The following is a 16,776-nucleotide window of genomic DNA, read 5'->3' on the forward strand; positions in this document are numbered from 1 at the left end:
GATTCACATTCCAAAATAAGTTTTAAAAATATTTTTTAACTATAAAAGTAGCACAATTATCGCAAAACAATATGGAATAAAAATATCTGTGTAGTATGCTGCAGTTTTAAAAACGTTGAGTTTTTATTACTTTACTGTTGATTTCCATTTTCATGTATCTTTTTCCAGAATTTTGACAAAGACATTTGCATTTACAGTTACATTCCTATTGCAAAATATTTATAAATTTTATGTTTGGCTTTTCTTTCATCTTGTTTCTCAGAAAATGAAATTTTAGTATTGGGAAATAATTAAATCAGTTTATTCTATTTTCTGTAGTCAACACAAATGGTACCCTGATTTTCATAAACTATTTAAGGTAGCTCTTATGAATGTGTCTTAATATGCTGCTAAATGATTAAACTATCAGAGAATTAGACTCAAGTGTTTCCATCTCAGTGCACTGGTGAAATACCTTCAAAATAATTTCAAGGAGAAAAGATAAATTCAAAGAAAAAAATTAACATGATTGTACTACAAAATATACCTTAGGAGAGATTTATTTTCCTGAGATTTGATATTTCATTTTAAATTCATGATTAAATCTCCCTGTGAAAATGCCAAATGAAAAAAATTGTACACAAATGGAAAATTTCTACTTACAAATCAAGAGACATTAAAAGACAATCAGCTGTAGTTATGCTGCTCATTAAAAAACTCAGGATTAACCTTTGTGTGATAAGGGTATAAAATCAAGATAGATTTGGAACTGTGCTGGCAAAGAATGTTGTACTGTAGTTTTCTAACTAGTACACTAGATATGTATTTATGTTTACATATGTAAAAAAATTCATACACATTAACACATAGAGGCAGCCAAGGGCATATTTTCTTACACCTGTTATTAAATGGCACTGTATTTCAATTTATGTCAGTCAAGAGTTTTCTTTTTTCTGCCTTAAACACTTTAGAAAGAGATAATGGATTAGTTTCAAGTCATGGTTGATGCTGCATTTGACACTTATGTAAGGAAATCATGAAAACCTTAAAATGTTAAAAATCTAAGCTTTACATTCTCTTAGATTAACCTAAAGGTATTTATCAGATGAAAAGCATTGACTTACTTATTAGTGTTCAATTGGTATAATGAAGTGGCAAAGTATGTTTCATTTATTTATGGTTGCATAAAATACAAGTGATATTCTCATACTTTGTGCCATCTCTAAGAGTTATGTCTGATGTAAACATTAATATAGCCTTCTAGCTAATTCTCTGCTAAGTGGAGCTTTTGGTAAAAATGCCCACTTAATACACAATGTAAAAAACAAATTTAGATATCAGCAACCAACTAGATTATCATATGTAAAAAAACAAATTTTCAATTAACAAAGTATCTCTTTTTGGAGGTTAATAATTTTAATAATTTAAATAATATAAAATTTAAAACAAAATGATAATTTCAAAATTATTCTCATAGATTTTAGATATTTGATGTTTGGACAGAGATTTTAAAGAAATAAGCCCTCAGGTCCTGTTTATCCATTGCTGTTTACTGTTTAAGTATTTCATACCTTAAAGTGAGTGTTCTGCTACATAAAAGTTATTAATGCACAAATTCATCACAGCCTGAATTCATCTTGATAGTTATAATCCTCACAAATTTGTTTTTAAAAAGCCTAGTCATCCACAATGTAATGTTAAAGCATATTCAAACAAACAATAGAAGATAAATGTAGGAGCTAAAAGCATATAAAATTTCCCTACTGTACTTCTTCTATAGTCCCTTCACAAATGTTAGGTCCTAAAAGATTGCTTTGATGCATGGCAATGGCAGCACAGATGAGGAAGGAAGGGCCCTAGACATGGTTAAAAAGGCACTAAATAGCCAAGGTGAATTCATTTATGAGCTTTATTCCATTTATGAGCTCAAGTTTCTTAGGACTGTCCACTAGTAGTCAACTTCTAACATAAACTTACCCTAATGCCAATCTGTATTCATATCCCATGACTACAGCCATGACCCATATTCTAGTCAACTAAAATAAAAGGTTTGCATGACAAAATCTGCTAATACAGATACAAGAGCAATTTTAGCTTCCAGGGACACAAAAGGGGAAAAGAAAAACACCTTTTTTGGGGGGTCAGTTCTTCACAAGACAAGAACATACCAGCAACGCTGTGTTAAAATAAGCCTTCCCCGGCAAGAGCTATTCTCTTTGCTCTTAGTTGGCAACTTGACCAGTGATACTATAGATCACAGCTTTAGCTTTCCTAATCATTTTTTAGATACTTTTTATTCCAGTGTAGCTCTTCACTGTACCAGTTTACTAAAGGACACTCTATGACACAAGTAGCAAGAGAAACTTCTTCCATAATCCTGTGAATTTGTGTCCATTACAGGTCACAAAGTATATTCAGAGTGGTATACATTTTAAAAACCTAATATTATGTTTCATTGTTCTGGCTTATTATGGTACAAAAAAATTTAGGTTAATTCAGTACACATTTTTCTTTTATATAATCTAAAAGTTTGCAAATGCCTCTCCATCTTATACTTAAAATACTATTCGTGTTAGAAAATATGTAAATAGAGTGAATTTCTTCCTCGTATTGGGAATTTTTTAAAACTTGCATATTATTACAGGAAAAAGATGTTTTATTTCTTGTTTTTCAGCTTCAAGCTAGTATTTGAGAAATACTCTGAGTCATTTCACCCCACAACTATACAAAGGTGATTTCTTAATTCCACCATTGTTTATTTAGCATCTTATTATGTGCCAGGAGCTAAGTGCCAGAGATAAACTGTTGGGCCAAATCACACACACACCCTGTTCTCATGAAGTTTTCAAGCTAGTGGACAAGGCAGCTATTAATCAAATAATCACAGATGTAATGACATTATATTCATTAGAAATTCTCTATGAGGAAAATGATTAAGAGAACCATACTTTGCGTGGGCTTAGTTTTCAAGTGGAAATCATAGGTGGATTATAGAACTCCTAGGTCTCCCAATCATCCTAGAATAACGGTCTGAAGTGGACCACAGGATCAGTAGAAGAAAAGGACACTATTTTGGGGAGGAAGGTGGTGTAGTGTGGCACTGTCCAAGAAGAAAAGGAAGGAAGAGTAGCATGTGCCAAGGAATTTCCTTGGATAAGAAATTTTTTCTTAGCTATTAAATGTGAGGGAGAAGGGAAAATGCTGTCTTGAGGAAAATATCTCCATGATTTGTTATGTAAACAACTTGGTAACTTCTTGAAATAGTCTTACGTTGAAGGGCTGCATTCTTTCCCTGGCATACAGAGTTGCATTTACTTTTCCTCTGAATGCCTCACTGCAACTTCATATACATGCTGGATCATATTTGTTCAGATTTGTTCACAGATGGCTATATAATTATAAAATGAGAGAAATATTGTGAAGAAGAGAAACATGGTACAATTAAAGTACTAATAGGAAAAAAAATGACCAACTCTGAGGAATCAAGAACACGTCTCTGAGGAAGTGGCATTTAATTTCAGATCTGAAGGATACTAGGAGTTACCTAGATGAGGTGGAATGGAGTGAAGTGTTCTGGAAAAAGAAAACAACATGCACAAAGGTTCCGAGACAAGAACAAGGGCACTGTTGCTGGAATAGTGAGTGGAGGAAGAGGAGGAGAACACACTCCAGATAAAGCTAGAGAAAGGGGCTAGGAACCTGCAGAGACGTTAAGGATTTTAGGCTATTTCAACATGCGTGGATGCCATTAAAGGGTAGTATAAAGACCAGATCTCTTCATTTGAAAAGATCATTTTAGCCTCAGTATAGATTCTAAACTCAATTAGAAAGGAAGAGTGAGGAGACTCCAACAAAAGATCAAGCTAAAGATGACAGTAAAGCTAATGAAGGTGGCAGAGGCAGACAGAATCAGAAGGTTTACAGTGAACCAAAATGTTAAATCTGTTTCAGTAGAGACCAGTCTTTGATAGACTGGTTACTGTGAAACAAAAAAATAATTATGGAACCAGGGATCACACCTACATTTTTGGTTTGAAGAAGCGGAGGAGAAACAGATTCCCTTAGTTTGGAAAGATCAGAAGATGCCAAGTGTATGGAAGCAAGTTCACAGCCTGAGAATATGAACTTTACTTTGATGTTGGACGTGCCTTTTAAACACCCAAGGAGAGATCTCAACTAGGGATTTGTGTAGTTGTAGTCAGAACTTGATGCCAATGACAGGGCTGAAACTTTGGAGAGCTTTTAATTCTCTTGCTTACTTCCTCAACTGCTGTTAAAAACAGAATCAGCAGCTTGGAGTAAAACATCTATGTTACTTATTTTTACACATTCATCCTTAACCATATAAAATCATTAAAGGAAAACCTCACTTTAACTTAGTACAAGACATTCATTGTGGAATATTTACATTTACATTGTGAAATATTTACAACTAGGAAAAATCACTCGCGGCCAATTCCTGAATAATACAGGATTTATGTATGACTATATACATCTCTATTTTGATCTGTAAATGGCAACAAAATTCTCTTATTTTGATCCGGACTGTTGCCTTTTTCCCCCCAAACCAAAACTTATTCAAATGGCCAAAAAGGGCAAGTTTTTTTTTAATGGAGCGACAATTTACTGTTACTAATTAACTGGTTTTCTTTCTCAACAGGGGATTTTTTATGTATCTCCCTAGTAAATGGTTTTGTTCAACTTCGCTACAATCTTGGTGACAGAACTATCATTCTAGAGACTCTCCAAAAAGTAACTACGAATGGAAGTACCTGGCATGTGATTAAAGCAGGAAGAGTTGGTGCAGAAGGCTACTTAGATCTGGATGGGATAAAAGTAACAGAAAAAGCCAATGCTAAAATGAGCTCCCTGGACACAAATACTGACTTCTACATTGGAGGAGTGTCATCCTTAAATCTTGTAAATCCTATGTCAATAGCAAATGAACCTTCAGGTTTTCAGGGTTGTGTCCGAGAAGTTATCATAAATAATCAAGAATTACAGTTAACTGAATTAGGAGCAAAAGGAGGCTCAAATGTAGGTGACTGTGATGGGACACCCTGTGGGTATAATGTGTGCAGAAATGGTGGTGAATGTATAGTAAATGGCACAACTTTTTCTTGCAGATGTTTGCCACACTGGACTGGAAACACATGTGACCAGTCTGTGTATTGTTTGAATAACCTTTGTCTTCATCAATCTCTGTGTATACCTGATCAATTTTCTTACAGTTGCTTGTGTGCTTTGGGTTGGGTAGGAAAGTATTGTGAAAACAAAACTTCATTTTCAACTGCAAAATTTATGGGTAATTCTTATATAAAATACACCGATCCAGATTACGGAAGGAGAAACCTTCAGTTCACTACTGTATCCTTAAATTTCAGTACTACTGAAACAGAAGGCTTAATTTTATGGATAGGAAAAGCTCAAAATGAAGAAAATGACTTTCTGGCAATTGGTCTCCATAATCAGTCCTTGAAAATAGCAGTCAACTTAGGAGAAAGCATTTCTGTGCATATGACCTATAGCAACGGCACATTCCATTGTAATAAATGGCACCATGTAAGAGTAATTCAAAATCAGACTCTTATTAAGGCCTACCTAGATGACAATCTAATTCTCTCTGAGGATATTGACCCTCACAAAAAATTTGTTGCTCTGAACTATGATGGTATTAGTTATCTAGGGGGCTTTGAATATGGCCGAAAGTTAAATAAAGTGACTCATGAGATTTTTAAGAAAGATTTTGTTGGTAGAATTAAAGATGTATTTTTTCAGGATTCAAAAAAAATTGAGCTAATTAAATCCGAGGGATACAATGTTTTTAATGGAGATGAACAAAATTAATTATACCAACTAGTATTGATGACTTCAATATACAAAATATATGTGTAAATGTAGTTGTTTTGATAGTTCTTTGGCACATTGTAGTCTAAATGCTAACACATCTTTTCTGTAAGTTTATAAAATGTAGCTAAAAATATGACTTTTGTCGTTTTTCCTACATCTAATGTATCTGTGAATATGTTGATTCCAAAGTTTTCACTCCATTAGCTCATTTAATGTTTACTCATCTGTGAATTGTTAAATAAAATTTAGGTGGAATAATTGATACAAAGAAAAATAAAATGAAATATAGCAAATTAACCATAGGAAAAATAAAAATTATATAAGAAAAAATATATAACCATTTTCTATTTCATGGCTCAGCTGTAAATATGTGATTACAATAATGTGAAATTTAAATATGGAAACCAAAAGTTATTGCATGAATGTGGAAAGACAGAAAGTGGAGGAAAGGACAGTTGGCTGGTGACAGTTAAACACTTATCTTCTACAATAAGACATTAATAAATACAGTTTTGTAATTTTTTTAAGTATAGGTCACAAATATGAAGGCAAATATCCTAAGAAATGGCTAAAAGAATTGAAAATAGTTATCTCTGGAGAGAAGAGTAGTGCAAACTGTCATTTTGTTTATGACTCTTATAGACTTGACTTTTTAAAGCACATATTTATATAACTGATCAAATGTAAAAATTAAAGTTCATTTACACTGTTCAAGTCTATAGGTCTCAAAATTGGGCATAAAACAGGTTCTGAATAATGCTATTGAAGTTATTATACTATCTGTATCATTAAAAGCATTAACTTATGAAAGTCCATTTTACCCAACCTCAAGTTATTGATATAACTGTGAATAGAATTTTCTCTCTCCACCCCACTCCACTGCTGCAGATTGGGAAGTAGTTATTGCTGCTGTTATTTAGCATTTTTAGAGTTTGTTACAATTTATAACCATTTGGCCACCAAGAAAGCAAATGACACCACCACTAACACAATGCACTGATAGGTAGGACTATGCGGAGAAAAAAAATCATCTCGGTAATAAGCAACTGGTGAAATTTGAAAGGAAAAATATATAATCATTAAATGGAGATAAGAATTTATAAATAAAAGGATTGGTGCATGGTTAACTTCTCAATGCTTTAAGCAAAATCTGCCTGTGCAGGTTCCAGTCTATACAAAGAAACCAGGTACACAATTTATCATTTGAGGGATTTTAGATTGGGGAGAGAGGCTTGTTTTTGCCAAATCATTGCAATCAGAAAGCTACACTGATGGGGCAGCCTGGATGGCTCAGCGGTTTAGCGCTGCCTCTGGCCAATGGCGTGGTCCTGGAGACCTGGGATTGAGTCCCATGTCGGGCTCCCTGCATGGAGCCTGCTTCTCCCTCTGGCCTCTCTCTGTCTCTCATGAATACATAAATAAAATCTTAAAAAAAAAAAAAAAAAAAAAAGGAAAGCTACAGATGCTCTTGGAGGGCCCCAGAACTAAAGTAGAGCTTTGGCACCATTCAGCGAACACAAATTGCCCCCAGGTATATTAACAAAGTGTGAGCAAGGGGCACCTGGGTGGCTCAGTGGTTGAGTGTGGGGTCAGATCAAGATCCCGGGGTCCTGGAATGAGACCCACATCAGGCTCCCTGTGGGGAGTCTGCTTCTCCCACTGTCTCTGTATCTCATGAATAAAATCTTTAAAAAAGCAAAATATAAAACTTCCGAATGTCTGTATATTGATTCATAGTTTGTTTGTTTTTTTAAACAGAAACCATGCAAGAAAACATTGTCCAATACTCGCTGAAAAACTGACCTAAATTTATTTTGGTCCATACCTTTTAATTTTGGTAATACTAAGATCAAAATAACTGCTCTTAAATAGTTTTGATGGCTGATAATTAGATCTAACTTTAAAGATACACATTTTATGTATAAAGTTAAGAAAACCTTCTAAGGTTACCAAAGCTTCAGTGAACCACACACACACACCCCATCACAGTAGCCAGCCACATGTTCTCTCAATAAATGCAGAGTGTTTATCTTTAAAGCAGCGCTTCTCAAAGTGTAAAACAAGGATCTCTGAAAGCCTATAAATCTTCTGGGGATCCAAAGAATACTACTTCTCTCAAAATTATTCCATGTGAAGTCAAATTTTCTTCATGTATTTCAAACAAAATGACATACTGCAGAACACTAAATGCAGAAGATTAAGAGAATCCAGCTGTCTTTAAGTCAGACTTTGGAGAGGAGCAAAAAATGAAATCAATGGCATTTAGTGTTATTTTTCATACAAATGTTATATTAACATAATAGGATTATTGTTAAATGTTTTTAAAATTATAACATTTAATTTCTAAAATGCTAAATGATAGAACCCATATTTACGGTTCTCAGTAATTTTCCAGAGTAAAGTGATCCTGAAACCAAAGTTTGAGAATGCCTTAAAGCTGTTTATCAGCTGCAATTTTACATTAAGACATAACCACCTGCCTTCTACACTACACTGCAAGCTCCAAGAGATTGGAGGCTAATGGTACTGCTCACTGATGAATTCTAAAAATCTAGCACAAAATAGAATAGGCACAAAATAAATAAGAACTGCTACCCAGCAATTTCCTCTAAGTCAAAATGACTTAATGAAAAGATTCCTTTTAAAGAAGCTGCTGCAAAAAAAATCATTAACCTTGTGGGGAAAGTATCCTCTTTTAAATGGGGAATATTTTAAAAATACAGCTTGGATAGATATATCCATACACACTGAGTTATTTCACAGAAAAAGCAGAAGTATTTGCGGGTATTCGTAGTCATACTTTAAGTACGTATGTTGGGAGTCTCTCCCAATGACTGTTGTGCCTCTATTAGACTCATGTTTTCAAGACACTTCCAGAAAAGGAATACACTCCTCTGACACCTTGATCTCAACTTGCTGAGATCTGCTTTAGACTTCTGATCTACAGAAATGTACAATTTGTGTGGTTTTAAGCCACTGTTTTGAATGATTTGTCACAGCAGCAATAGAAGATAAAAGAGGGCTTGAGAATTAGGATTTGAAATGAATGTAAACTTTGCAAATCTATGCAAGGGAGACTACAGGTTTTTGTGTCTTCCTGCTCATTCTGAGGAGCTGCATTGTCCAATAAAGGGTTTCAGGTTGGTGAAATAGAGGAAACAGGCTATGAAAGGCCTATATAGTAACCAGGCTTTTGTCTCTCTCTCCTGTTCTCAATTCTCATACAACTGACATGCATATGGACTTTGGAGAAAAACAGAACTGAGCTAGAATTCATTTCTGACAATAGCAGTCTAACCTTGAGCAAGTTTTAAAAGTTTTCTAAGTACAAGTTTCCTTTAAGGTGAGTCTTCACCTTTTAGGCTGACCACGGGTTATATAAAGCACCCCACACAGGATCTGACATACAGAAGGTTCAGAGGATTACAAGAGGTGCATTTTTAAAATACTGAGACACTGCGGTACATTTAACTTAGTAACGTAATGTATAAACTGTCTTAAGATGGTTCTAAATTTTAAAAAGCATCAAACCATTTATACAGAGCAAGTTTTCCTTTAGACAGGAGAAACAAAGACGCACTTCATTTAACTCATCTTTATGTAAGGCTAGCTGTAGGTGAGACTTAAAGACTGAGAATAGCTTTGGATCTACTCACTGAAAACTTTTCTTTTTCCCCTCTTTACTCACAAGTTAAATAAAACCTTACTCAATACACCTATACTTCCCCTACTCTCTACAATATTTCAGTCAACCAGGAGGTTGAGAGACTTGGTTCTAACGCTTAGCCCTATGATCTCAGGAGATGGCCACTACTAATATGGGCCTCTATGGAATGGACCATGTTCCAATGAGGTATGAAGAAAGAACTTTAATCATCACAATATACACAAGAAACTACAGACTAAAAAGTAATCAAAAACTAACTTAAAGGCTTTCTTCCACTGGTTAGCCCATTCTTCTTTAGTTATAAAAATAAAAAATAAAATTCAAAAAACCCAGTGTCTGCTCTACCCCACAACCAGATAAATCAGAGAAAGCAGACTTACTACATACTTGAAATAAATATGCTAACTTTTTGAAGTGGGTTCTTGTTGTTTTCAGTAAAACCCTGAAAACAATTTCATCAAAATGGTGCAAAAGATGAGTGACCTTGGGTTTTGTTTGCAAACATACTAGTTTTCTAACAAGTTAATTTCCAAAAGAAAAGTAGACCAAAATTAAACAAACTTTATTTAAATACAAGTCCTCTGTTTCAGAACTTTTAGGATGATTGATTTCAGAGGATAAGGATGACAAAAAAGGGCTGCAAATGAGACAAAATGTTTGGTTTTGAATTCAAACTCCTTTTCTCTCCAGTGAGAACAGCAAAGCTGATTCAATTTCAAAAGCTATCTTTAACTGTAATCTTTAGACTTAAGAAAACAAACTTTATCTTTTTAATTTTGTGAAGTCATTTATATTTGTCTTCATTAATATAAATGAGTTCAAATACTTTTTTTTCCCCTCTCTTTTTGGGTCTTAAGTGTTAGTATCTTTTGGTAGCTATTTTTTTTTTAATTATAACAATCAATACAGTAGGTAATTTAGGGTTTAAATAAATTTAAATTTGGATTAACAATAGCCTCCATGTGCTATTTCAAGCAAAACTGGCATACAAAACTATATTCCTCTCCCCACCTCCACCAACAATCAGTTAATTACACATTTTACAGAGATTCACAACACGTGTCTCTTAAATAAGTTCTGTAACAATTAGTGTACCAAATTTTGATGGTATACAAGTTTTCAGAAACATACCTATATAATGTGTTATAGCTACACATTTGTTCATTGGTAGTTCTCAATTCTAACCTCTTTAGAACTGCATGATTTATTTCAATAGCCTGTAATCCATGATATAGAATTGTTTTTTCCCTCATCTATTGCCTGCACAGAGAGCTATTGTCTGTATGTTCTGGATGGAGAAAGAGTTTAGTATCTGATGATAATTAAAGCTTTAAAGAAGAAATACTTTTACTACTGAATTTCAAATCACACACACAAAATAGGTGAGAAATTCTTTTATCATATTTAGAATCAAAATATCCCTTAAAATATTTACATTTTACAGTAAAAAGGATAGCAAAACACAAGATCATGTACAAGCTTAAGTATTCAAGTTTCCAAAGAGCCAAAAATGAAAAGGAAAAAAATGGCCTACCACAAAGTTGTAGTATATGGTAATAAATGCCTTCAATGAATGCAGATTAAAGCAATAAATGTACTCCTTGGGCATCTGATTCTTGGTCAAAACTGCTGAACTAAATGATTAATATAATCTGATTATGAAGTTGCTTGGCTTTCTGTTGCTCCTCTACAGTTTCTTTAAAAACAGTGCAATTTAAAACAAACTTACAGAGCACACATTACTCTCAAATTAGTCATTATATAAAGGACATTCACTAGAGGCAGTAAATATATTCCATAGTTAACCGTATTTACCAAGTAAGGAATAAAACTAAAATTTCTAAGCCTTTATTGCATATTAATAAAACAAATCTTTGAATATACAGCAATGTAAAACTTTTAAAAATATTAAATTCCTATAACTAGGGACAGTCGGTGTGAAAGGGACAATGGGCACTGGGGACAGAGAGCAGTCTGCACCAACACACAGATTTTATTGTTCTGCAAACCACCAATATTAAAAATTTAAAAGATGGCACAATCCTAGCAGGCAATTGTCAAGTTTTTAAGATACATTTCAGTTATTTAAATGTAATCTTGAAGCAGCCTGCAAATTTTACCTTTTGCTTTTAGCTCTGTCAATGTGGTCCCTATCTTTGTGGTACCTATCTCTGTCCTTTTCTCCTTCTCTATGTTTATTTTTCTCTCGTTCTTTGTCCTTTTCATGGTCTTCACCTTTAGGTTTATCTGGTTTCTTGTCTGCATTCCTACTATCCCGGCTTGCTTTTCCATCTGCTCCTCGATCACCATGTGATAACCGTGCCCTCTCTTTATCTTTGTGCCCTTCCTCTCTGCTTTTTCTGTCTCTGTCCTTGTCCTGGGTTCTGTCTCTGCGTCTATGCCTTTCAGATTCTTGCTCCCATTCCTTCTCATGTCGCTCTCTTTTCAAATGGTGTGAATCACTATAAAATCTCTGTCGATCCCCTTTCCCCCTATTAAATGGCCTATCCAGTTGCTGTTGGTCTGGCCTACCCCAAGGGTCACTATGGCGCCTTTCTGGTCTTCGAATGTCTTTAACCTGGTAAAAATTTTGTGGGCCTATATATCTTGATGTTTGTGAAAGGGGACCCATCATACGTTGCGGCTGGCCTGTCAGATGAACAACAGGAGGCCAGGGAACCATGGGATTTTGAGCAAAGCCAAAGCCTGGAGGGGGAAGTAAAGGGGGTGGCAAATGTGGTGGAAATCCAAACATATTTTGTGGGGGAAAATTAGGAGGCCCTGGAAATGGAAATCCAGGAGGGCTAGACTTGAGATGCTGAAGGTTAGGCTGCTGTGGCCTCATGGGTGAAAAGTTTGCACTTGTTCTGGGGCTGGTGCTTCTGGAAGTAAAGTTGATGCTTTTAGAAGGAAACTCCGACTGACATGTGTTTCCAACTTCAAAATGAGATGATGCTGCTGTCGACCCTCTGCGAAATGGGTGCACAGTTTCAATATTTTGCATTAAAATATCCTCCTGTAAGGGTTTTGCTTGTTCTGTTTGAGATGTGTGTATGTTTTCTACTGATGGTGAGTTCTGTGCAACTGCTGAACTGTTCCCCTGCTGAACACAGGAGTTTTTCTCTACAGAAGCCAACTTTTCCTCTACACTGATTTGTTCTGTTAAGTGCTCCTTGTTGTGTGACATACCAGACAGGGTGTGTTTTTCTCCATTCCGACAATTATCTCCATCTTTGCTTTCTGAAGCAGTTATCTGCTGACTTCGTCCTGCTGCTTGTCTAGGATCCCGTTTCAGGTTGATAAACTGTGGGGACCTTGTTGTATTAGCAACAAGGTTTTCACTGCAACTGACATTACTGTCTACGTTTCCTTTTCCTACATTAGACCTGCATGGAGAACTAGTACTTGAAGTCCGATTATCTTGCAAATTATTCTCTTGATCTTGTAGCAACTGTCTTTTTAATGTTCTCTCTTTATTCTCCACAGTCTCCTCCTGTTTTGACTGAATTGATAAATTTGTTAAGAATGCTTCTGTAGAAACATCTGGTGGCTTACCTCTGAGGCTAAGACTTGTCAAAGGTCCAGGAGAAATGGAAGAAGACCCCATTACTGATGTTTCTTCTCCTCCTACTACTGAATTACCTGCAGATTCTGAAAGATCATCTACTTTAAGCTTTACCTCCTTGGTTTCACCATCAGTTACTTCCACTTTATCTATTTTCTCTGCTTTGGGGTCAGCTTGCTCATTTATAAATGGGATTTCTTTGAGAGTGTTTTGTTCTATCACTGATTGAGCCTGTTCATATACCTGACCAGTAGTGCCCAAAAGGCTTTGAAGTATATCATCCACAGGAAGAGGTTTATTTGCTAATTCCAGAGTAGAAGGTTGATTTTCCCAGCCAATCAATACCCCAGGAAGAAATCTTAAAGGTTTTGGTGGCTCCTGTTTGGTGACTTCCACTAACGGTTCTATCACTGTTGGAAGGTCTTCCTGAAGAGTCTGCTGAGGCTTATTTCTCTGCTTGTGTAATACAGTTGTAAAAGAATTAAAAAAGTCATTTTCTTCCTCTGGTGTTTCTTCTGTGGAAACGTCTATTTTACTTTTTTTATCAGGTGGCAAAGTCATTGGTACACTTTCAGAAGTCTCGACTGTGTGACTAGTACTAGCACTAGCACTATGTTGCCGCTTCAGTTTTTGACGGATAATTAAGCCCAACAACAGATTAGGTCTATGTAGTTCAAGCCCTGTATAAAATAAAAAACATCAATTAATAGTCATTTTCAAACATTACAATAAAGGGTACATTTCTGCATCTAACTTATTACAGCCTCTTAAGTGGGCACCTGCCCCTTTCAAGTTAGCTCTAGAGGGCTGGATCCTGGGAAAGAAAGAATCCCTTCTGTAACTCTAGTCTCACCTCCCACTTTATTTTATTCATTCTTATTATTAAAATGTGTACCTACCAGGTCCGTCAAAAGGCACAAGAGGGTGTGGAATTTTATCTGCAGCACCCAAAGGAATAAGGTACATATCTTTAACCTGCTTCATGTTGTTAGCAGCTACTCCATAGCGCTTTCTGCTACTGAAGTATGCAAATAGCAAAGTATAAGAAATTTGATCTTCTTCAGTTACGGGTGTGAAGCGAACGACACAAATTTCCTATTCAAGAAAATAATACATGATTGTTTAAAATAACCTAAAGAATAGCTTGGTTTTAAATATCATTTCTCAATTAGTAATAATCTAGTAAATTTTATAATGATGATTGCCAAATAATATGATTTATAACTTGAATGTAGATAAAAATAATAAATGGCAGCAATTCCTAACAGAAGATCTTTGCTGATCCACTGATAGATTCATTTTATCTGAAGGTGTCCCATGAGACACTGAGTCCCAAGGTAATTAGTATGCTCAAGGTGACACAATTGTCAGTGACAGAACACATATTTAAACCTAAGTTTTTTGGTATCTACACAATCTCATTTCTGATGTTATAGCCTCCACAAAAGGCTGCCTGTGTTTTCAACATACTGAAAATACCACCTACCACCGCCACATACCATGTACATATACACAAGAATACTTAAATCCACTGCAAATCCAATTTACAAGGACTGGATACAGAAATAAAAGAGGCTGTGTGGGAGAATTAAAAAACACAGAGGCCATAAATTTTGTAGAATCATTTGGCTTACTTGGGAACTTATTTGTGTGCCTCTGGGTTCTAGGTTTTGTTTCCAACAGAAAAGGGTGTCCCAGTATAGTATTAATTTGGTAATGTAAAAAACTGGATGCCTTTTCATGAAGGTACAGTCAAAATGGAGAGTGCCAGACCTGCGATAAAGCCTAAATTGATGTTAGATCCTAAAGAAAAATGTGCAAATGATCTAAACTATGGTTCTAGCTCTTATAAAAGGTATGTCATCTAAACTGTCCCCTTTTAGAGGTAACATTATAGTGTTTCAGTCAGTTCAGGAAGGAGGCATACTATAAAGTGTCAGGCAGAAATATATGGATAGATAGATAAGAACGATTCCCAAACTGTCCAAGGGTAATACATTCCCAATGCTTTCCCATGACTTTTACTATCATGAGAAAGTGAAGGCAAGTAAGTGTTTGTAATTTTCTTAGAGTGCTTCAAAGTTTATTTGTATTCTATCAATCTAAATTCTAAAATCTATTATTGAAAAATATATATTCTTTTTAGCTTGAGATCATCCATTTTGGATTATTTCTAATCTTACTAAACAGGTCTAGTCTTAAGAAAAAGATAAAAAATTAATGTTCCTTTATTCAAGATTTTTTGAATGTCTGTAATATGCTAGGTACTATCATCCTTGGAGGTAAAAAATAATTTCCTCTAATGATTAAGTTTTCCTACATAGTCATGTTCTACAAGTTAAAGAATGATAGAAAATAGAGAGAAAAAAGAAAAAAATAATATTGTGACAGAGGCTACTAATTATTACCAACTATCTATTCTCGTCCTTTCCTCTTATTACAAAAAGAAGCCTTTTAGCCAGGTACATCACCAACCAAGAGAGACATTTCATGAGATTACATTTCCCAGCCTTCTTAGCAGGTACATAGGCTACGTTACTAAAAAGTTCTTGCCAATGTAAGTTAGAGGAAGTGAAATGTTAACAGCAATTTCCAAGTCTTGCTTTTAAAACAAACAGGCATTCTTCATTTTTCCCTCTTGAGGTTGATAAGTCAGCTTTGACCATGTTTGACTGAAAAGGGCAACACTCTGGGAAACAGCCAAATAACAAGACAGAAGAAGCCTGGTCCCTGAATGATCTTGTAGAACAAGAGCCCCCAGAACTACTCTGAACCACTGACATATTAAAAAAAACAAACCTCTATATTCTTTGCACCACTATACTTTTAGGGTCTCTCTGTGCAGCAGCTTAGCCTATGCCCTAAAGTGAACAAATGTCTATAATCAAAGCAAGGCAAAAATCCAGGGGGAATCTCAATACATAAACCTAAAACATTTCTTCCAAAACACTGACAGAAATCATTACGAAAGCATACCAGAAAGAAAGAAAAACCTACAAAAGGAATACTGAGCTGTTCTGAGCTTTTAGCAAATGGCTTTAGTTCAGTTTTGTCAGGCATACTATGTAGATTTATAACTTGTATTGGCTCCATCCCCCAGGGTACCCTGCATAAAGAACCCAATGATTTACTTCTCAAATACTCTCTCATGCTAATATAACTAAAGAAGTTTTCCTTACCTTGGTTCCTGATGCTTTAATTTTTTCAACATAATCCCAAACTGTCTGAGGCGATATCCTGCCACCTACTTGAATACTATCCGGTAGATCCTACAGTAAAAAATAAAGATGAGCAACAGAGACAGAATATCTTTATTATAATATTCATAATTCATTCAAATTTAGCTCTAAGACTAATTTCAAATGGTAATAAAAAAACAAGTGAATAAAAAGATTTGTATCATAAAACAATAAAGTACAGGGGCAGCCATCAAGCTTTACACCTCAAATGTCAACTGCAAATAACTAACGTGGGTACCCAAGATACAACTGAGATAGAATCTGAGGTCATATCAGTTCTCAGCACGAAAGACAGGTAAAGGGAAGCAGCAGTGGCAAGCATATGACACATTGACAATCAGAATATAAGAGATTTCAGAATATTGCTTTTCTTCTCCAACCTCCTTCCTTCCCACCCCCACCTTTGCTTGGTGGTAATGGGTAAGGATATTACTTAATCATTAATAGCTGGATTTCAGAAGTAATCAAATTTAATT

At 35.1% G+C, this 16,776-nt stretch overlaps 2 protein-coding genes across 8 annotated transcripts in view; one reads left to right on the top strand and one right to left on the bottom strand.

Annotated features, from left to right (window-relative positions):
* The window catches only part of EYS (eyes shut homolog), a 1,534,343-nt gene extending 1,528,496 nt beyond the window's left edge, over positions 1-5,847 (top strand). Inside the window, exon 40 of the mRNA XM_041742712.1 lies at positions 4,640-5,847. Within this exon, the coding sequence (XP_041598646.1) occupies positions 4,640-5,826 (1,187 nt within the window). The 3' untranslated portion in view covers positions 5,827-5,847. The remainder of the gene's footprint in view (positions 1-4,639) is intronic.
* Positions 5,848-10,875: 5,028 nt separating this feature from the next.
* Positions 10,876-16,776, bottom strand: part of PHF3 (PHD finger protein 3) — a 77,147-nt gene continuing 71,246 nt past the window's right edge. For all 7 annotated transcript variants that reach the window (XM_041742759.1, XM_041742751.1, XM_041742726.1 and 4 more), the window contains 3 exons: positions 16,241-16,330; positions 13,961-14,156; positions 10,876-13,741 (listed from right to left, as the gene is read on the bottom strand). In XM_041742759.1, coding sequence (XP_041598693.1) covers positions 11,613-13,741; positions 13,961-14,156; positions 16,241-16,330 — 2,415 coding nt within the window. In that variant the 3' untranslated portion in view covers positions 10,876-11,612. The remainder of the gene's footprint in view (positions 13,742-13,960; positions 14,157-16,240; positions 16,331-16,776) is intronic.

This window comes from Vulpes lagopus, chromosome 1, assembly GCF_018345385.1.
Source record: "Vulpes lagopus strain Blue_001 chromosome 1, ASM1834538v1, whole genome shotgun sequence".
NCBI lineage: Eukaryota > Metazoa > Chordata > Mammalia > Carnivora > Canidae > Vulpes > Vulpes lagopus.